A 17505-nucleotide genomic window follows, 5' to 3' on the forward strand; every position below is an offset into this window, starting at 1 on the left:
CTGTGGTAACACTTCAAGCAACAGTCAGAAATGCCAACTGACTGTTCAAAAGCTGAAGCTAGAACAGCAGTATTAGCCAGTCTGTACCCAGGACATTCATTACAGTACAGCTCACCAAGCTGCAAAGACAGCCTGTCAGACATGTAAGCAGAGAAATGGGTTTGTTCAATCTAATCTGAACTCATCTGGGAGATGCTCAGGAGGTAAGTTCTATCAGAATCTTTTAGCTGGAGCTACATCTAGTTAGTTTACATGGTAGAAAACATGCAGCTCCAATGAGCTGGCAACAGATGAGACTACAGAAGTTCAGTACCATGTCTCTAGGACCTAAGAGTCTGTTACAGTGAATTCTGTTCTACCTAGAATTAAGGGGTATCCTCCCCTCTGTAGCCTTAAGAGGGGGTACTGACCATGCAACTCTATATAGGTCCAAGTTCACATATGCAATCCCTCAGCCATAACTAATGCCATAAAAAGCACCAAAACACAATGCACAGACCATGATTTGAAACCAACTTCAAGCCATTACATAAAAGCAGCCATCACTACCCACTCCTAAATACATAACTGATACAACACTCAACTGGATAAGATCTTACCTGACATTTATATCTGCCTGATGTTCCAGCAAAAAGAGGGCACTCTTGCTGTCCTGCCTTTGTATTGCCATGTGGAGCAGAGTCTGTCCATCTGACATGGTGTCATTGATGGATGCCCCAGATCCAAGCAGCTGAGCTGCTATTGTGTGCATACCTAAAGAGTTACAAGCTCATTAGTGTTTTACCTTCAGGAAGAGACACTGACAACTGAATGCTTGAAGCTTTATTTGTTTTCAGTAATAACTGTAGAGAAATGCACTGAATCAAGGCTAGAGGCTAACAACATTTACATACATAAGCTAAACCAACTCAGGACTCCACCCAGCTTGAATATTCCTTTACAGACTTATGGAATATTGATTACTTTTGGTATGCTTAAAGACACAAGATATGGTCTGGTATACAGCAGAGCTTCCCCATTAGTTCTGTCAACCTATAAATGGAGTCCTCTTTAATCACACCTAGCTTAAGCCTTCACATCACTTTAGACTCTGTCCAACAAACATTTTAACTTTGGCATTACATTAATAAGCTATGACCTGCTTAGCTTAGTTCTCCCTCCTTTATCTCAGAAGCAGATATGGGCAATGGTAGAGAGAAAGCTACAATTTGGTTTCCTTTCACTGGAAAGGAAGGAGAGTAAAGATGTCTTTTAGATATGGGTAACATCTAGCACTCCTGTACAGTGCAACATCACCAAGCATTCTGCCTCATCCCTCAAGGCCAGAGTATGAGCAGTCACCCTTGTACAGCTGCTGCTTCCAGCACTTGAACTGATTCAGCAGTGACCACACCACCCCCTTCTTTGGTCAATGTCCCAATACTGTTGAAATGTCACTTGGTTGCAATAAAATATATCTAGTTTTCCTCAATTTATTCCCCTTCACCCTTCAGACAAGAAAGCATCCTCTGAATCAGTATTTGAATTTCCATTCCCCTTCCTAGCTACCTAAGCTAACTCACCCTCCTTTTGTGAAGGTCAGCATTAGGGTTATTAACCAGCATCCAGAACAGTGTCAACCATGAAGAGACAACATGGTGATGTCTGATCTGACAACCACCAGGGAGTCACAGCAAAACAATTCCACAGAACTGCAAGTGTGGGGCAAGAGGCTCTAGGTGACCTGCTACTGAACAAAGGAAGCTGCAGGGCTAGAAATCTACCAATAAGTCAGATGTGAACATTCAGTTTTAGAAGCTGAAGAATCATCTCTCTCCTTGACAGCTTCTCACTAGCAGCACAGGCCAGGACATGAACACACACCTGGTGTTTTGTCTTCAAAATCTTACCACATTCATAGCTTCTACATCTTTGTAAATTCTCATCTTGTTTTGAAGGCACATACCTGTCCAAAGAGCCAATCCCAGCACAGTTTGGTCTCTCGAGTCCTTTAGGCTAAAGTCAGGAATAATTTGCAAGTTGTTGGTAGCATGAAGAGCATTAGCTAGAAAAAAAACCCAAAAAGAATTAGAGCATTCTTGAGCTTGACCTGCAGTTGCACTGAAAGCTGCAGGAGTGGCAATGTCACATTTTGAAGTAGGCTGTTTCTTTAGCACACAGTTTGAAAGATCTGAGCAAGATACCTTCAGTTTCCCAAGTGTGATGCTGTTTCATATTCAGGTTGTACTGTCACTGCTGCCTAATCTTAATACTCACTAAAAACATTCAACTTCCTAGCTAAGAGGCTTAACCTGCCCCCTTTTAACTCCATTTCAAAACAGAGTGGCCTGTGCAAAGCTCTGAGAATGACAGGTGGAGGTTGTACTGCAGGATGGTGGCATCATCCTTCCTTCTCAGCTCCCTGGATGGAGGATCCTCTCCTCAATTCACCTACTCCCTCTAAATCCCTCCTACAGTAGGAGACAAAGTAGGCTTTGCTTCAGTTGTCTAACCCCTTCCTGCTGTTAGAAAGAAGCTGAACTAGTAGCATTTAATAATCTGTCAACTGCTAGTATTTCAGTCAAGTCTCAGCTCTGCTACAATACTGGTTCACTCTGTACAAAATGCTCTTACTAAAGAAGAGTTGAGGGTGGCAGAAGTCTCACCACAGGAAGATGCCTTTACCCATATCAGATTCCATCATTTACCTGAACTACATGCTTTGACAGGGAGAAAAAAGGGATCTCAGTTGCACCACTAGAATCCAACCTGGGGCTGAGTGTTCATTATCTACAGTGGAGAATTTCAAAAGATTTATGGCCAAATTAATTTTCTAGTCTTAACAAGCCAATTATTTGAGTTTAAGACTATGTTTAGTCAGTCTTACTAATTGCTCTACATCAGTGATGGTTAAAGGAGAACATGCTTTATTAGTGGTTTGTCAAAGCACACTTTAAATGTCACCTTGACACACCAATCCACTACAGCATCAATACAGCCTGAACCACACACAAAAAAATCTTTACCTTTTTGTTCCAGGATGACTGAAACCACATCTGGGTGATTGTGAGCAATAGCCATGTGAAGGGGAGTCTGCAGATAAACATTCTCTGCTGTTGGAGAAGAGGTATCTTTCTGACCAACCACTGCTTCTGCAGTCTGGATGTTTGGATTGGCTCCTTGCTGCAGAAGTTCTGCTGTCAGGTTTGCCAGGCCATGCCTGCAGGCTGTATGCAGTGGTGTTTCTCCCTTTGGTAAAACAAGAGTACTCAGGTTAACAGCTTGAGACATGAAACCCAGAAGAGAAGCAGCTTTTCAACTACTATGCCCACAAGAACTGGTGTGAAGAGCTTATGTGAAAAGTAGCTGAAGCTCCTCAGCACATTCAAACTACAGCAGTTAGCCTATAAAAAGACAACAGCTTTAAAAACAGGCACTGAGGGAAAGTGTTAAAAGCACATTAACAACCTGTGATGCTGCAAGAACAGTGCCAGGAAAATGCTACAGGTGTCTGTTCACTAGTGAATACCTGAAAACATGCAAGAGGCTCAGCAGGTGTTCCAACTTGCTTTAAGTTAAGGTTAGTAACAAGAGATCTCTGCTATCTTATTTCTGAAGAGAAATAAGGAAACCTTCAGACTACAGTCTGTATGTTTCTGCTTTTACCCATTTATTTTGGTGGTTGACTTTTGCTCCATGAGTTGCTAGGAAGAGAGAAGCTGCCTCATTTCCTGCACCAGCTGCCCTCTGAAGCAAGCAGTTTCCTAAAGGAAAACCATTGACACTGTTAAGAGTGCTTTTCCAACCACACTTTGATACCAGTATCAGTGTGCTACCACCCTCCCCACCACCACACATTAAAATTTCAAGCCAGCAGAGGAAATCCTACCTCCCAGCTGTCCCATTGCAATACTGGACCGTCACGTGCACTATCATTTAGCAATTACACATTTTGAAACTGTAAAGAGGATGTTAAAACCTGGCAGGGAGTCCAGATTTTCTGTCAATTCCTGCAAGTCAAGCTCAGCTAAGGACCTGTCAGTGTTCCAGCTCTGGGTAAAGCTACTACCACCTACCATTTACTATGCAGCAAATGCTGTTTAAACCTCATTCAGCTCCTCAAAGCACAGTTAGCAATAAACAATGTACAAGCCTCCCACCTACACAGAAATACAAACCCTCTGTTTTACCTGTTACTGTGTCTGGAGCATCTGTATTGCTGCCTCGTTGGATCAACCTTGCTGCAAAACTGTTCTCATCAAATGAGGTTCCATTTACAACAGGGGCATCCTCAAAAGGGTTTACAGACTGATCAGATGACACAGTGATATACTGAACTGCAAGCCACAGAGCTGTGCTTCCCTCATGATCCTTCAGCTCCAAGTCTTGTCTAAAAATAAGAGTTAATGATCCCCAATGTATACCTTAACAAGTTTCAAGTGTCTGAACAGCTGTACTAACTCATCTGCTACCTCACTGACAACTTCTGCTTGCCAAGAAACCTACTGTAGCTCCAGTTACTTCAGAGAATTTGTGAATACTCTGAAACAAGCAAGACACCTTTCAGAGACCACCAGATTTAAGCTCATTGCTCCAAGGAGAAGCATGCCCTGGTTCACTTGGGTTCCAACTAAATCTAACAGAGACAAATCCTCCTGTATTTAAGCAAATTGTGTACAAGAACTGCCAATTCAACTACAAAGACACTGAGTCATAGGAAGTATTCTGCTTCATCACCCTAATAAGTAATTTTTATTAGTTTTAAGCAGAACCCAAGTTGAACTCAAGAACTTATTCACACATGTTAAGAGCCTTTTTACTCCTTTCAGCTCCACTACAATTACATTCTTGCTACATTATTCCACCTAGCCCTCTTTGGAAAAGACCAAGATGCAGTTTGCTTCCCCTTTACAGCATGACAAAACCTTATTTGGCCTCTAGTGTTGTTCTGGCATCTCAAGTTATGCAAAACTTTAGACTTCTGCAAAGTTTAAAGTTTGCAAAATGACACAGGAGAGTTGTTAAGTCAGGTTTTGCATCTCCACTGTACAAGGTAGCCTTAGTGGTTTTGACATTTAAATGAGACTTACTGTTTGCACTGGAGAAGCTGACTGAACACAGGTTCATTCCTGACCACAATTGACACATGTAGTGGTGTCCTGCAATTGGAGCAAAGTACAGTGACATTAGTAATCCCTGAGCCCTTGCAGATTTTGTCCATGATCACCAACATGATCTACAAATATATGGGGTTAACTTTTGAGTCTCTGCTTTCAGAAGGGCACCAGTACATCTTGAGAAAAAGAGCAATCTACTCATTTAGCCATGGCTCCAATGAATTTAGTAGCAAGCAAGTATTTAGACTACTGTGAGAGCTAACCTTCAAGATAAAAGCACAAGAGCTTGACCTATCAGAACTGAGTAGCTAATATACTCCAAGTCTTCTGTGTAACTTGATGTACTTGTTTGCCAGCCCAAACTAACCTGTCAAGCAGTTTACAGGTCCTACACTTCAGATAAACATACTGCAGATAGTGTTTCTTTCAGATAATTTCAGTTTCACTGACAGCTTCAAAAAGAAGTACCTTCCAGGAATACTATTTGTCATCTTAGTTCACTTGTTTTACTGTTCAGTGATTCCTTAAAGGCAGATTCATTACTTGCCATGTGCTTCAACACAAACTCATCCCAGCTTTCTGCTTTGAGTGCTACCCACAGATCTCAAACTGAATGAATGAGTTCACCTTTCCTACTTTCAGCATCACTTGTGCTTTGCTGACAGACTTAAGCAGGTTCTTAGTGGGCTGCATCTAATCACTATAGTAGTATCTGTTAAACTGGTAGCAGACTTTACTTCACCCAGTATTTACCTTCCTTTGTTGTCTTGCATATTTGGATTGGCTCCTGCCTGTAAGAGGGACTCTGCTATCTGTGCCATCTCTGCCATGACATCTGGAGAATGCTTCTTAGGGCTGTATGATGCCACGAGGTGCAGAGGAGTCTCCTGGTCTCCCAGTGTAGCAGCATTCACACGGGCACCATTTTTAATGAGAAAGTTTGCAGCAAATTTATCTCCTTTTGTGAAACAAAATAAGGTTATTTATGGATACACTGGAACCCTATATAAGTATCTAGAAAACAGACAAGATTTCCCTCTACACCACACAGCCATTCCAATACAAGGATGTGCTCTTAGAATGCTTGAGCAATTCAAGAACACTTCACAGCAAAGTCAGGATTAAAATATTTCATAACAACCCCTTGGAAAAACATTTTGCCCAGAGGTTACATGTGACAAGTTCACACACTGGTTTATTTGTTATGGTGATACGAAGTTTGCCAATTCCTCTATCAACATAAACACACTGCTGCTTGAATGCACAACTGGACAAATTGTGAGACTAAACATACAAGTAGTTTTTGAACAAAAGGTCCTGCTTCAGGGCATCAGTCAAAAGTGTGCAGCTGAAGTTAGTTACCATCTGTTCAGTATTGCTACATAAACAAGCAATAACACAGCCTTTGCTCTTTAGGTTTAGGTGCCATTATACACAGGGTAAGGGCTCCAACAGATAGGACCCACCACACATGGCACTGCTAAGAACTCCCTTGAGAGCTGCTCAGAAGTCAGAACTTCAGCCCACTTCAGTACATGACACCTTGGACTTGAAACACCAAGATGCAGATAATGATTTCAGGATCATACTAATTCCCCTTTCTTCAAAGACTATTTTGAAGAGACACAGACACCAGTTGCTTGTCCCAAACGCAAGATTGGAGAACAAAGACAACTCTTCTCCTGTACAAGCAGTACAGATTGCTGTATTAGCCCTGCCCACAGAAAACAACCCCCCATTTTCTGATCTCCGTATCTATCAGTCCCCCAACTCTCCAGCAATCATAAGTAGTAAGAATCACGTGGCAAGTTCAAACAATTTGCTTTAGCTCCATTTCCAGAACATGTGATTGTTAACAGTGATTAATTCACTGAAGCTTTAGTTACTGAAAAGCAAGCATTCATTCTCAGAGCTCTAGCTTAGACTGAAAGCAGACATTAGAACTAGAGGACAAACACTAGTATTAAGTATAAAAAGCAGCCTGCTGCAATCTTTCTAGTGCTTTAGAGGGCTGCAGCCATCACAACACTGACCTATGCCTAGAAGGTCTCCTACTCCTGCTGCTGAAGTTTCATTCACCAGGTCAGACACCAGCATTACCCTGTTAGATATGCAGGAGATTAAAGGAACAAGTCGGGAGCTGCATTTTGACTCACAAAACAAACTACTTCCAGGAGTCCAAAAGAGCCTGTTGTTAAAACTAAACTTATGCTTTTGATTTGTAGCACTACAATACCTGTGAGGGCCAGTCACAGGTAAGGTTTCTGTGATGCTTGGCTTTCTGGAACAGAGCTGCTGGCAGGCAACCAGCCACATGGGGCATCCACTGCAGACTTTTACCAGACTTTGGTCGAGATGCTGCTGCTCCAAAGCCTTCAGAGCACTGTGGCTGTGGCCATCAGGTCCTATTGTGCTCCAGGTCTCCCAAGATGCATTTTCCACTTTAAGGTGGAGAACAGCTCAAGCTAATCATGTAGTTGTACTCAAACTCCTCTCAGCTAACTCTGCTACTATTAACCAGAGCTTTGAAGATCTTCAGATTAGCAAAGAAACACCTCCACCTGCTCCTCATCTTCTTCCAGCCAGTTTTAACTCCCCTAAACCTGTTGTCCACTAACAAGGACCCTTGCTGTTAACCATAATCATAAGAATATGCTGCATTCAACCCAAATCTAGAAAAAGGCTTCCTCTTTACTTGCAACTAGGCTGCCATACTTGATTCAACTATCTGTCAGAAAGACATTCTGTTGCCAAATCAGAATATTCTCAGTGTCCCCCTGCATTTCTTCCTTTTGCAGTCATCACTCTCCTATCATGTAGTGTAAGCTTAGCTCACCAGCTAGCAGGCTAGCTTTCAGATACCAAATAAGAGTTTGTTTTCAAGTGTAAAAATAAAAAAGAACAACAAACAACTAAAAAGGACAAAGTTCATCCTTAAATTTTCTAACTGAAGTGTCAGCTGTAAAGTGACACAGGAATAGACTTTAGAATATATACTGCACACTGGAAACAACTCTAAGTTAACAAGGCTTCATATCTTATTTACTTACCTCTTTGGATGGCTTTATGTAATAGACTCCAGCCTCTCTTGTCTGCTCTGTCTACATCAGCCTTGTGGTTGACCAGTGTAGTTGCAATTCCCTCCAATCTTTGAGCAAGGGCTAGATCCAAAGCAAGATCTCCATTGTGATCCAATTCATTGAGTTTTCCAGGAAGCTACAACACAAATTCAGGCAACTGACCTTAGGCAGAGGTATGATCACCAGCACAACACAACAGTTAAGAGCCCATTCCAACTATCACCATGTTAGACCTTCAGCTCTAATGCAAATGTTACTGTTGGCTTTAGGTAAGTGCACCTCACACAGGAAAGCAACCAGAAGACAAGCAAGCCTACCCAGAGAGCAGATCAATGAGATAACAGAAGGGTGGTTTTTTAGTATTTGCAAGCCTTGTTTAACTCCCAGGAAGCAAGACAGTGCACTCCTAAAAGATGCTGCCTATACAGGCATATTCAACATAGTACCAGGAAGAATTATTCAATCATTCCTTTAAGATATTTCAAATCCCAACTGGATTAGTATCTAAGAGTGCCAAGTAGTGCTAGAGTCCCAGCTTCCAATTAGGCATCTTCAAGGACTAATTGAGTAATTCTTAATAATTAATACTTGAATAATTCTTCCTTGCCCCTTGTTGGAGGATAACTTATTTGCTAGTTGTTTAGAGTGTTCATCTGAACAAATACCTGTTACTTCAAGCATTCCATGAAAAAGGAAAGGCTTTTGTTCAAAGAAATGATGCTGAACTGCCACAAAGCAGCAAAGCTGACTATATAATTTTCAGCTTCCAACACACAGAGCAATATGAGATACTGGATTTTATTAGATACGACGTGTTATGTTTAAGATGTTTCCAGAAGTAATCCATAACACTTTTAGTTCTGGCTTTCTGGAGCCTTTACTGCTAGATCTCCATTCCATACACAGAAGTAGCTATGGCAATGATAAACATGCAAATAAGAATTAGCAACAAAAATCAGTCACAAGGTTCAGTCTGGTAGTTAGAAACTAGTTAGTTGAAACACCACATTCTAGAAGAGAGATCAAGTCAGTCTCACTATACCTGTGAATCCATTTCTATGAGATACAAAAAGACCACATCTTCTCTCTCAACTTTAATAGCCTTATGCAAAGGATATTCTGTCTTTGATTTGAACATCTTATACAACAACTGAGCACTCATGCTACTGAAGTCCTCTTTACGCAAGTCATCCTAGAAGCAACACAAAAGAGAAGGGTAAGCAAAAGTGCCACTTAATTTATAAACAAGGCATTGAACAACATCATTATGAAGTTCACAGAACAAGTGCAGTTAAAAGCTCCATTTTGATAACATTACAACAAGCAAAAACAATCCAAGACAGCCTTTTAAGACTAGAAACACTCTTTTTAGATCTTACATTTTAGCCTAAAGATCAGTCAGTGAAATTTCTGTTTCCTTTTGTCCATAGACATGGAAAAGTAGCATTTTACCAGACATTAAATCCAGATAGAGAATCAGAGATGTAAATCAGATTAGAGGTTTCTGACACAAAGACCTCCAACTACTGAAGACTGACAACTCCACAGAACTTTGAAAAACTCCAAATAAAAGTAAACAAACTTAGAAGCATAAAGACCTTATTTTTTAATTCATTTTTATTTGACTAAAAAGGAACAACTGCATTTCCAGATCAAGTGTCAGAAGGAGCCAGATGCAGAAGTTAAGGCAGGTTCAGATACAAGAACCTGTTTTTATATATTTATAGATCACAGCACTCCCCTCTGCTTTGGCCTTAGCCAAAAAAGTATCCACATCTGGATGATGCATTTTATATTTAGAATAACCTAAATTCTCCTGTACCAGTCTGCTGTTGACAAGTTTCATTTTCAAGGCTAATCCATTACACAGTTAATACAACTTTCCTCAAAATAATAGATCAGAGCAAATAAAACTTCCAAGTTGGCTGCAACACTCCTTGCCACTCCCTCCATTACAGAAGATAAATTCTCCCCTGGATTATTTTTAGAAGTAAAAGCAGGCCTGGGATTTGTGATCTCTATAGACAGAGACCAACTATGGATGAGCTTCTAAACATTTCAGAGTCCAGATCTGATAAACAACCCTCTTGCTTATTAGAATACAGTCCCTTTGGTTTGGATTAAGTTTAGGAAAGTAAGATGATTTTTAGTGAAGTATTTCCAATGAACAAAACATCCTCCTGAGGTCAGTCAGCAAGTTAAACAAAATTCTGCTGATTAAGTTCTTATACTCTGCATTTTTCCTCAATTCCTTCTGACAGTACTTACCCAGTGACTAGCAATTATCTCAGCACAGTAATTGAGCAGAGTGCTAGCATTCAGCTCCTCAGCAGTCTGGTAGAAGCGAATGCAGTTCCTGACATTAACTAGTGACATAACTCCTTTTTCACATCTGTCAAAATAAGAAAGTCAGTGATCAGAAAGCAGCTTTACTGTAAGCATTCCCATGCTGTAGCAGTATGCCCCTTCCTCCATGTCAGCAGAATAAGCTTGGCCTTACTTTACTATAAGCTAAGCAGCATCTACACACTCTAATCAGAATCCCTGCAAGACATTTCTCATAAGGGCAGACTCCTCTTAGGCCCCATCTAAGCTAAGGTCCCATGAGAACACCACACACTGCAGGAGCCTGCAAATGAAGACAGACACCCTAAGCTTTCCCAAAGGACCAAGCTGCAGTTTGTTCACTGGTATGAAGCAGGGAAGATGATGTCTATCTTCACAAGCACTACAGTGATTACAAGTAGCTTTTGTGCCAAAGCTAGAAAAAGCCCAAATACAGTTTATTGTTTAATGAATGTCAATGTTTAATGTTAAATACTGTTTCATGAAGAGAAAGAATAACCTTAACAATAGGTCCCTCTCATTTTTAGAGGTGTGAAGCCACTAGTTTCAGTTTATAGGAAGAAAATCCTCAAAACGAAGATGAAGTTAAACATGCCAGTGATCCCCAAGTAGATATTAAAACCAAAAAATGGAAATACTTATCTCCAGGTACAGATACCCAGCAAGAAATCTAACAATTACTAGCAGCATACTGTACATGGATTTGTCACTAGACTACCATGACCAGACAGCAGCTGAGGAATGTTTAGGAAGTACAACATAAAGACAGTTTTAGGCTGGCACAAAGCTTGAAGGCAGTATTAGCATTGGCCTTATAGAAGTCACCTTCTTCAATCAGAAGAACTGACTGCAATTTATTTGGCTTCATGTTGGGTCACACTTAAATCACAGATTGAATGCCAGGTGCTGCCACCCCAGACACCCCTTGGGCAAAAGATTACTGCCTCAAAGGGTACTTCATCTTTGACTAAATTCAAGGCTTCAAAGTTGTAAAAAACTTGAAGAGGTTTCAATTTGTACATTTAAGTTCTCAGCAACTCTAAATGGTTATTACACATTCAAGTTAACAACCCAGCTCCTACTAGAGTGGTGTAACCATAATCTCCTCAAAATGGCAAAGCATTGTACTGTTACATTAACCTTCTTCATAAACAATAACCAAGATGCACAGAACAGCTATTTCAGTTGAAAATTTTTCCCCTGTGGTATTTTAATACCACAAGCTACTTGCCATTTACTCTTCCTAGCATTCTCTTTAACAACTCTGTTCTTGCAGCTCCCCAGAGCTTATTACTAATACACTGATCTCTTCCTCCTCTTAATACCAAATTAGGGTCAGTAGTTTGACTAGGAAAGGAACTGGAAAGCAAACAAAAAAGCTATGAGAAAAACTGCTGCAGTAACTGTAGCACAAGGCTTTGTTTCCTCTGATCAACTGAATGTCATGCTGTATTACTGAAAACATCAAGGCTTTGACAAAGCAACATTTTATCCAACTGCCAACAGCTCTCATCTTATTTCTATTCAAGCAAAGTTGAAGAGTTCAAGAAGATTTGTCACGACTCACCTTTCCCTAAGCAGCTGGAGCTGAAATTTATTAGCTAGTTTCATAAGCTCTGTCAAGAAGATATCATCTTCTCTTAGCTCAAGTTCATCTGTGTAGATCCACTGCAGCATTGCCATGGTTACCTCTGGGTCAGCATCTGGTACAGGGAGCAACAGGGATTAATAAAATACCCAAAGAACAATTGCCTATTCAAGTAGTTGCTACTCCTTTGATTTTTCAGCCACAGCTACCATGAAAAAAAGGAACCTTGTGGAAACTGTGCTGCTTTAGAGCAATAAAAACATCAAAAAAGAGACAAAACTGACCAGAAGTTGAAATTAGTAACAAGAGTGGCAGCAAGAAGGAAAAAATTTTCCATTGGAACATTGCGCAGAATTCAGGGAGCTCTGTAACATCTCCTACCTGCTACTCAAGTATTACATCTTTAGGGGTCAGTGATTCCCCTTTGAAGTCTTTGGTCCTTCACATGGCTAAATCCACACCTGCATTTGACAAGCACAATCCCTTTTCCTATTTAAAAATCCTCCCTCTTTTATATTTTAGCCACATGCTACAGACTGCTGCATCCCAGCAAAGGTACTGACATCTTGGTCATCACTACAAAGTACTTACAACTTTTTACTGAAATGTTTCTAGGAAAGGTGCAAAAGAGCCAGTTTAAGAAGCTCGTTAGATTTCAGGTGCTTTCAACACTGATCACAAGCCTGATGTTTTTATAGAGCAAGAAAACTAGAAAGCTACCCCACAGGACACAAGATACACAAGCCCTGAGTCCAGAGACCTTTCTCACCTAGTCAGAAGCACAGTGACAATCCTCCTTACAGGCATGTAGATGACAAGTACCCCACAAAATAAGATCAGACCAATTACAACAAAAAACCACCATTAATTTAGAACAATAACATGAAGCCCTGAAGCTGTTTTGTTTTTAAAACAAAATCATACACGTTTAAGACACTGAAATCCCCATCCTAAAACATCTCCTTTACTTGGAGGGTTGCCCCAAGTTATTTGCAGAGTACTAGACAGTTCTTGATATGGCATGTGGGCTGCCTCCTGAGAAACAGCAGGTTTTGGTGAGGCAAATATCTTTTGCAGAACTTGAAGCAATCAGAAAACCTATTTGAGCTGCTATATTATAGCTGCCATGGCAGATACAAGGGTGCATTTTCTCCCTCCCAACAAGAGGGCCTGTGTTCATCTCATTCTACTCTTCTTAAAGAGTAGAAAATTCTGCAGGTGACATGAACTTTAAAAATACTGCACTTCAAATGCTGCCTCTATTTTGAAGTTAGGATTCAGACAGTCTTAGCTTATAAGTCCTTAAGAGAACCTCTTAAGAAAACCATGACAGTTTTTAGGGAACAGCTTGCTGCTTGCTACAAATTTCATAACCTAACAATTGTGCTATTTATCAAATTTAAAGTTCAATTTTACAGTTGAAAGTATCGTTTACCAGCACTTATTAAGCATAATTCTATAACAGAAAGTGTTTGCATTGTTAAACATGCAAGACTGCAGCTACACCTGAGATTGTCAGGCCAGCTTTAACGTGGAGCTAGAAATGCCATGGATTGCCACTTGAAACAAAACTACTATTAACAGAAGAGCTTTTTGGTAATAATCTTCTGTTAGCATAGCACTCAAGAACTCCCTGGCATATGTCTTCTTGTGACTGCAGAAAGATCCATACATTCTTTTGCAAGAGACCCTGTGATGTCTCAAACTAGCTGTGACTTGCTTCTTCCCAGCTTGTCTGCATTTAGGATTCACCATAAGATGAAGTGCAGAAAGTGAAGCCAATGCCTAATATTCAAGCCAGCTAGCAAACCTGCTTAACTTCATGCCTCTTTTTTATTGCTCACAAATGAATTAAGTAATTTTCTATACTTTTAAGTACAGAAGGAAAGCCTGTCAAGAGGGTCAATCTGCAGAAACACTGCCCAGTGTAAGTACAGGCAAGAAACAGCTACAGCAGCACAAAACCCTGTCTTGGAGAGGACTGTCTGCCTTCCTAGGTAGCAAAGTGCCAAAGCAAATAATATTTTAATAACACATCAGTATTTGTACTCATTTCCCACACAATGTTAACAAGAAGGTATTTCCATGAGACACTTCAGAGAAATTATGCACACTACCTCAAAAAGCCCTGTCCTTAGAAAGGAAGAAGTCAAGCTCCTCCACATAGATTTGTTTTAGTTGACTCTAGAAAAGACAAACAGGCCACCACTCTCAACCCCTGTTCATTAAAGAGAAAGAAGGCAGGTTACTGGTTTCACTGGCACCAGCACCAAGCTCACAAGCCAACTACCACGTTTTAGGGACCGAGTTCCACAATTAATGGATTAAGCACCACCTTTTGGGGCCAGCAGTAGTCTGAAAGGTACATAAGGAACCTTTTCCCAACAGGCCTTTCCATCAGTCATCCTAAAAATCTAAAGCATCATCCTGGGATGGCAATGACTGACCTGACAGATCCAGCTCCTCTGCTGAGGCGAGGTTGGCAAGACTCCAAGTGTCACTGCGTGCCGCCAAGACGAATTTGTGAGCACTGATGTGTTTGTCCCCAACTTTTATCTTCAGATCACTGAGAAGAGTTGAAAAAATAAACCAACAAACCAGGTACATACATCATGCGGGCTTCCCCTGTGCTTAGTTATGGGTGGATTCAGCATCTCCACAGTACCTACGTCCTCATATCCACATTTGGAGAAATCAAGATACATGGAATTGGTTAAGTAGGGTATGTTGCCAGATGACACAACTCCTGTTTTTCTAGGGAAATGCAACAAGGCATTAATTTTTGAAGAGGCTGGTTGCAGGGGCTTTTTTTTAACCAATTCAGAATAAATTGCGTGGGAACTATTGTAGGAGACAGGAAAATCCAACAATGAGGTTAAACACTTATGTTGCTGTGTCCCCACTAATACCATCAGCTGAGCACCAATGGTTTCAGGCAAGACCAGCAAGAGAACAAATCATGTTTGACACTAGTCTGAATGCAAGGCAGGCTCCAAGAATCCCCAGTTCCAGGAGACCAGCTGTCAAGAACACTTAGACTCCATTCTGACCTCTTTAACCAGGTTATCCTTTGTAGTTAGAAAGTACCTGCCCCGTTATTTTAAGATCCCATAGCTTGTAAGTGTTCTGACTGTGTAGGTGTATTTTCCCAGACCATTTTCTACATCAAAGCACTGCTAGAAAGTAAAGTGCAAAATACAGAGATGTACTTAACAAAACTTGCTTTAGAACTTGATTCCTTTCTGGTTTGCTTTTTTTTTTTTTAATTGACTACTTTTTAGCCTTTAAAATTCAAAAGCTGAACAGAATTTAAGTGACCCAGCTCTTCTGACATATGCTACCTGACACATCTTTTACTCAGCTTGCTTTAGTAAGTTCTTGTCAGGCACAGAACCTTTTCTCAGGGAGGCTCATGAAGGTATTTTCTCCTTACATGACTGAACTCCTTTACTATGTGGGTACTGCTTTCATTAACAGCAAATAAATTGAAAAGTATCAATGTAGGCTCAGAACTAAACCTGTTCAGTGATCTGGAGCATTGAAGGTGATCCTTGATGTGCCTATGGATAAGAAACATTAAATCTTTTAGAACTCAACACTAGTGGGGCTGCCTCTTGAATTCTGTGTTCAGTTCTGGGCTCCTAATGACAAGAAGGGGATTGAGGGGCTGGAGTGTGTCCAGAGAAGGGCAACAGAGCTGGGGAAGGGTCTGGAGCACAAGTCTTACAAGAAGTGGCTGAGGGACCTGAGGATGCTCAGCCTGGAGAAAAGGAGGCTGGGGGGAGACCTTCTGGTTCTGCAACTGCCTGAGAGGAGGTTGGACCCAGAGGTGGGGGGGGGGTTGTCAGTCTCCTCTCCCAAGGAACTAGTGATAGAACCAGAGGAAACAGACTGAAGTTGTGCCAGGGGAGGTTCAGATTGGATATTAGGGACAATTTATTCCCTGAAAGGGCTGTCAGTCTCAGAGATGAACTTACACTTAGAGCCCTTGATTCAAGAACTAGATGCCATCTGGTACCTGATCTTAGCATGCTGTTCCAACTGCTACTGAAGACCCCATTCATACCAAGCAGTAAAGAAAGGCCAGTACCTACTGCAGTCAAAGTCAAAGGTTCCTGTAATGCCCCATTCCCCACAGAAGGATTTCTTACCTGTACTGCTCCTGCTGATAGAGCTCAGCTACAATAGCAAGAAGTCGACTGATGAAGGTGTCACTGGCACTGTCTTGGTTGGCCTGGGCAGCCAGAAGATTGCATCTCCTTTCTGTTTCTGCTAGTTTCTTCTGCAGCTTTACATACTCCTGGCGGAGAAGCATCAGGTGCTTTTCCAGCTTGGCCACCTCCTCTGCAGGGGCACACAAAAGTTACTACAAGGCTGAAACAACCAGGGTTTTTTTGCATCTGAGGTTAACTTAGCCCTACAAGCACTTTTTTTACCCATCTAGTGTAATTATGGAACACTCCATTAAGAGTCTCCTCTTCCAGTTCTTGAGCATCTCACCCCTCATATTAAATCTTCTACATCAATCCTAGCCATAAACACATAAAAAATCATCAGACACAGTGACAGAAGCCACTTACTAAGAAATTCTTTAATCTTATGCAGTCAGAAATGCCACAAACTTTCTAAAGTCATGACTGGGAACTCTGGTGGGGTAGAGGACTAATTCTTTAGTTCTTAACCATTCATTCAGTTCAGTTTAGCTGCTGTTCGACTTATCATCACTAACTGCACAAACTACACGTGGTTACCAATCATTGTGCTTAATTGCTGATTTCCCCACACCATCCAGTTGATTTTCCAAATCAGGTACAACTCCAAAACCAATCCTCAAATGAGAGGTGGCAGGGAGGAGAAATTTGGAGGCTAACCAATTATTTGAAATGGGAAAGCTCCCAGAGGATTACTCCCTACCAGCCAGGAATTCGTTGTTCACTAGTTTTTCTCAAATATTTACTAAACAGAAGTCACTACTACAAACAATGAGAAACTGAGCTCCATTGACCAGTGTTTTCTTCTTCCTTCTGTAGCAAAGTTCAACAGCATAGCTGACCTTAGCCTTGCTCCAACACAGGTCCCCAGGGCAGAGCATCCTTCTCTAGCTCAGTTACAGACAGAACACTTCATTTATTTAGTCTATCCTCCACGGGCTACTGCAGCAAATACTCCCTCGCAGACCTTTTAACTTAACAATCACCATAATGGATAAACAGAAGGTAATTTACCTCATTTTACTCTTCAGTTAATACTAATTAACCAGTTTTGGCAGTGTACTTCCTTCAAAAACCATTTATTTAGCTTCATCTTTCAGAAGTTAGTAGATAGCTCCTTTGGAATGCTTTCCTTATTCTATTGAAATACACTACAACTTCAGAACTGTGCTACCTATACAACA

At 41.0% G+C, this 17505-nt stretch overlaps 1 protein-coding gene across 5 annotated transcripts in view; it reads right to left on the reverse strand.

The window, feature by feature from the left end:
• The window catches only part of ANKFY1 (ankyrin repeat and FYVE domain containing 1), a 33039-nt gene that overhangs the window by 11818 nt on the left and 3716 nt on the right, over window positions 1-17505 (reverse strand). For all 5 annotated transcript variants that reach the window (XM_051635721.1, XM_051635720.1, XM_051635724.1 and 2 more), the window contains exons 2-14: window positions 16262-16454; window positions 14558-14676; window positions 12090-12225; window positions 10445-10568; window positions 9219-9368; window positions 8147-8312; window positions 5850-6054; window positions 5070-5138; window positions 4170-4369; window positions 3646-3743; window positions 3006-3228; window positions 1946-2044; window positions 600-753 (exon numbers count right to left, since the gene is read on the reverse strand). In XM_051635721.1, coding sequence (XP_051491681.1) covers window positions 600-753; window positions 1946-2044; window positions 3006-3228; window positions 3646-3743; window positions 4170-4369; window positions 5070-5138; window positions 5850-6054; window positions 8147-8312; window positions 9219-9368; window positions 10445-10568; window positions 12090-12225; window positions 14558-14676; window positions 16262-16454 — 1936 coding nt within the window. The remainder of the gene's footprint in view (window positions 1-599; window positions 754-1945; window positions 2045-3005; window positions 3229-3645; window positions 3744-4169; window positions 4370-5069; window positions 5139-5849; window positions 6055-8146; window positions 8313-9218; window positions 9369-10444; window positions 10569-12089; window positions 12226-14557; window positions 14677-16261; window positions 16455-17505) is intronic.

This window comes from Apus apus, chromosome 18 (genome assembly GCF_020740795.1).
Source record: "Apus apus isolate bApuApu2 chromosome 18, bApuApu2.pri.cur, whole genome shotgun sequence".
Taxonomy (NCBI): Eukaryota; Metazoa; Chordata; class Aves; order Apodiformes; family Apodidae; genus Apus; species Apus apus.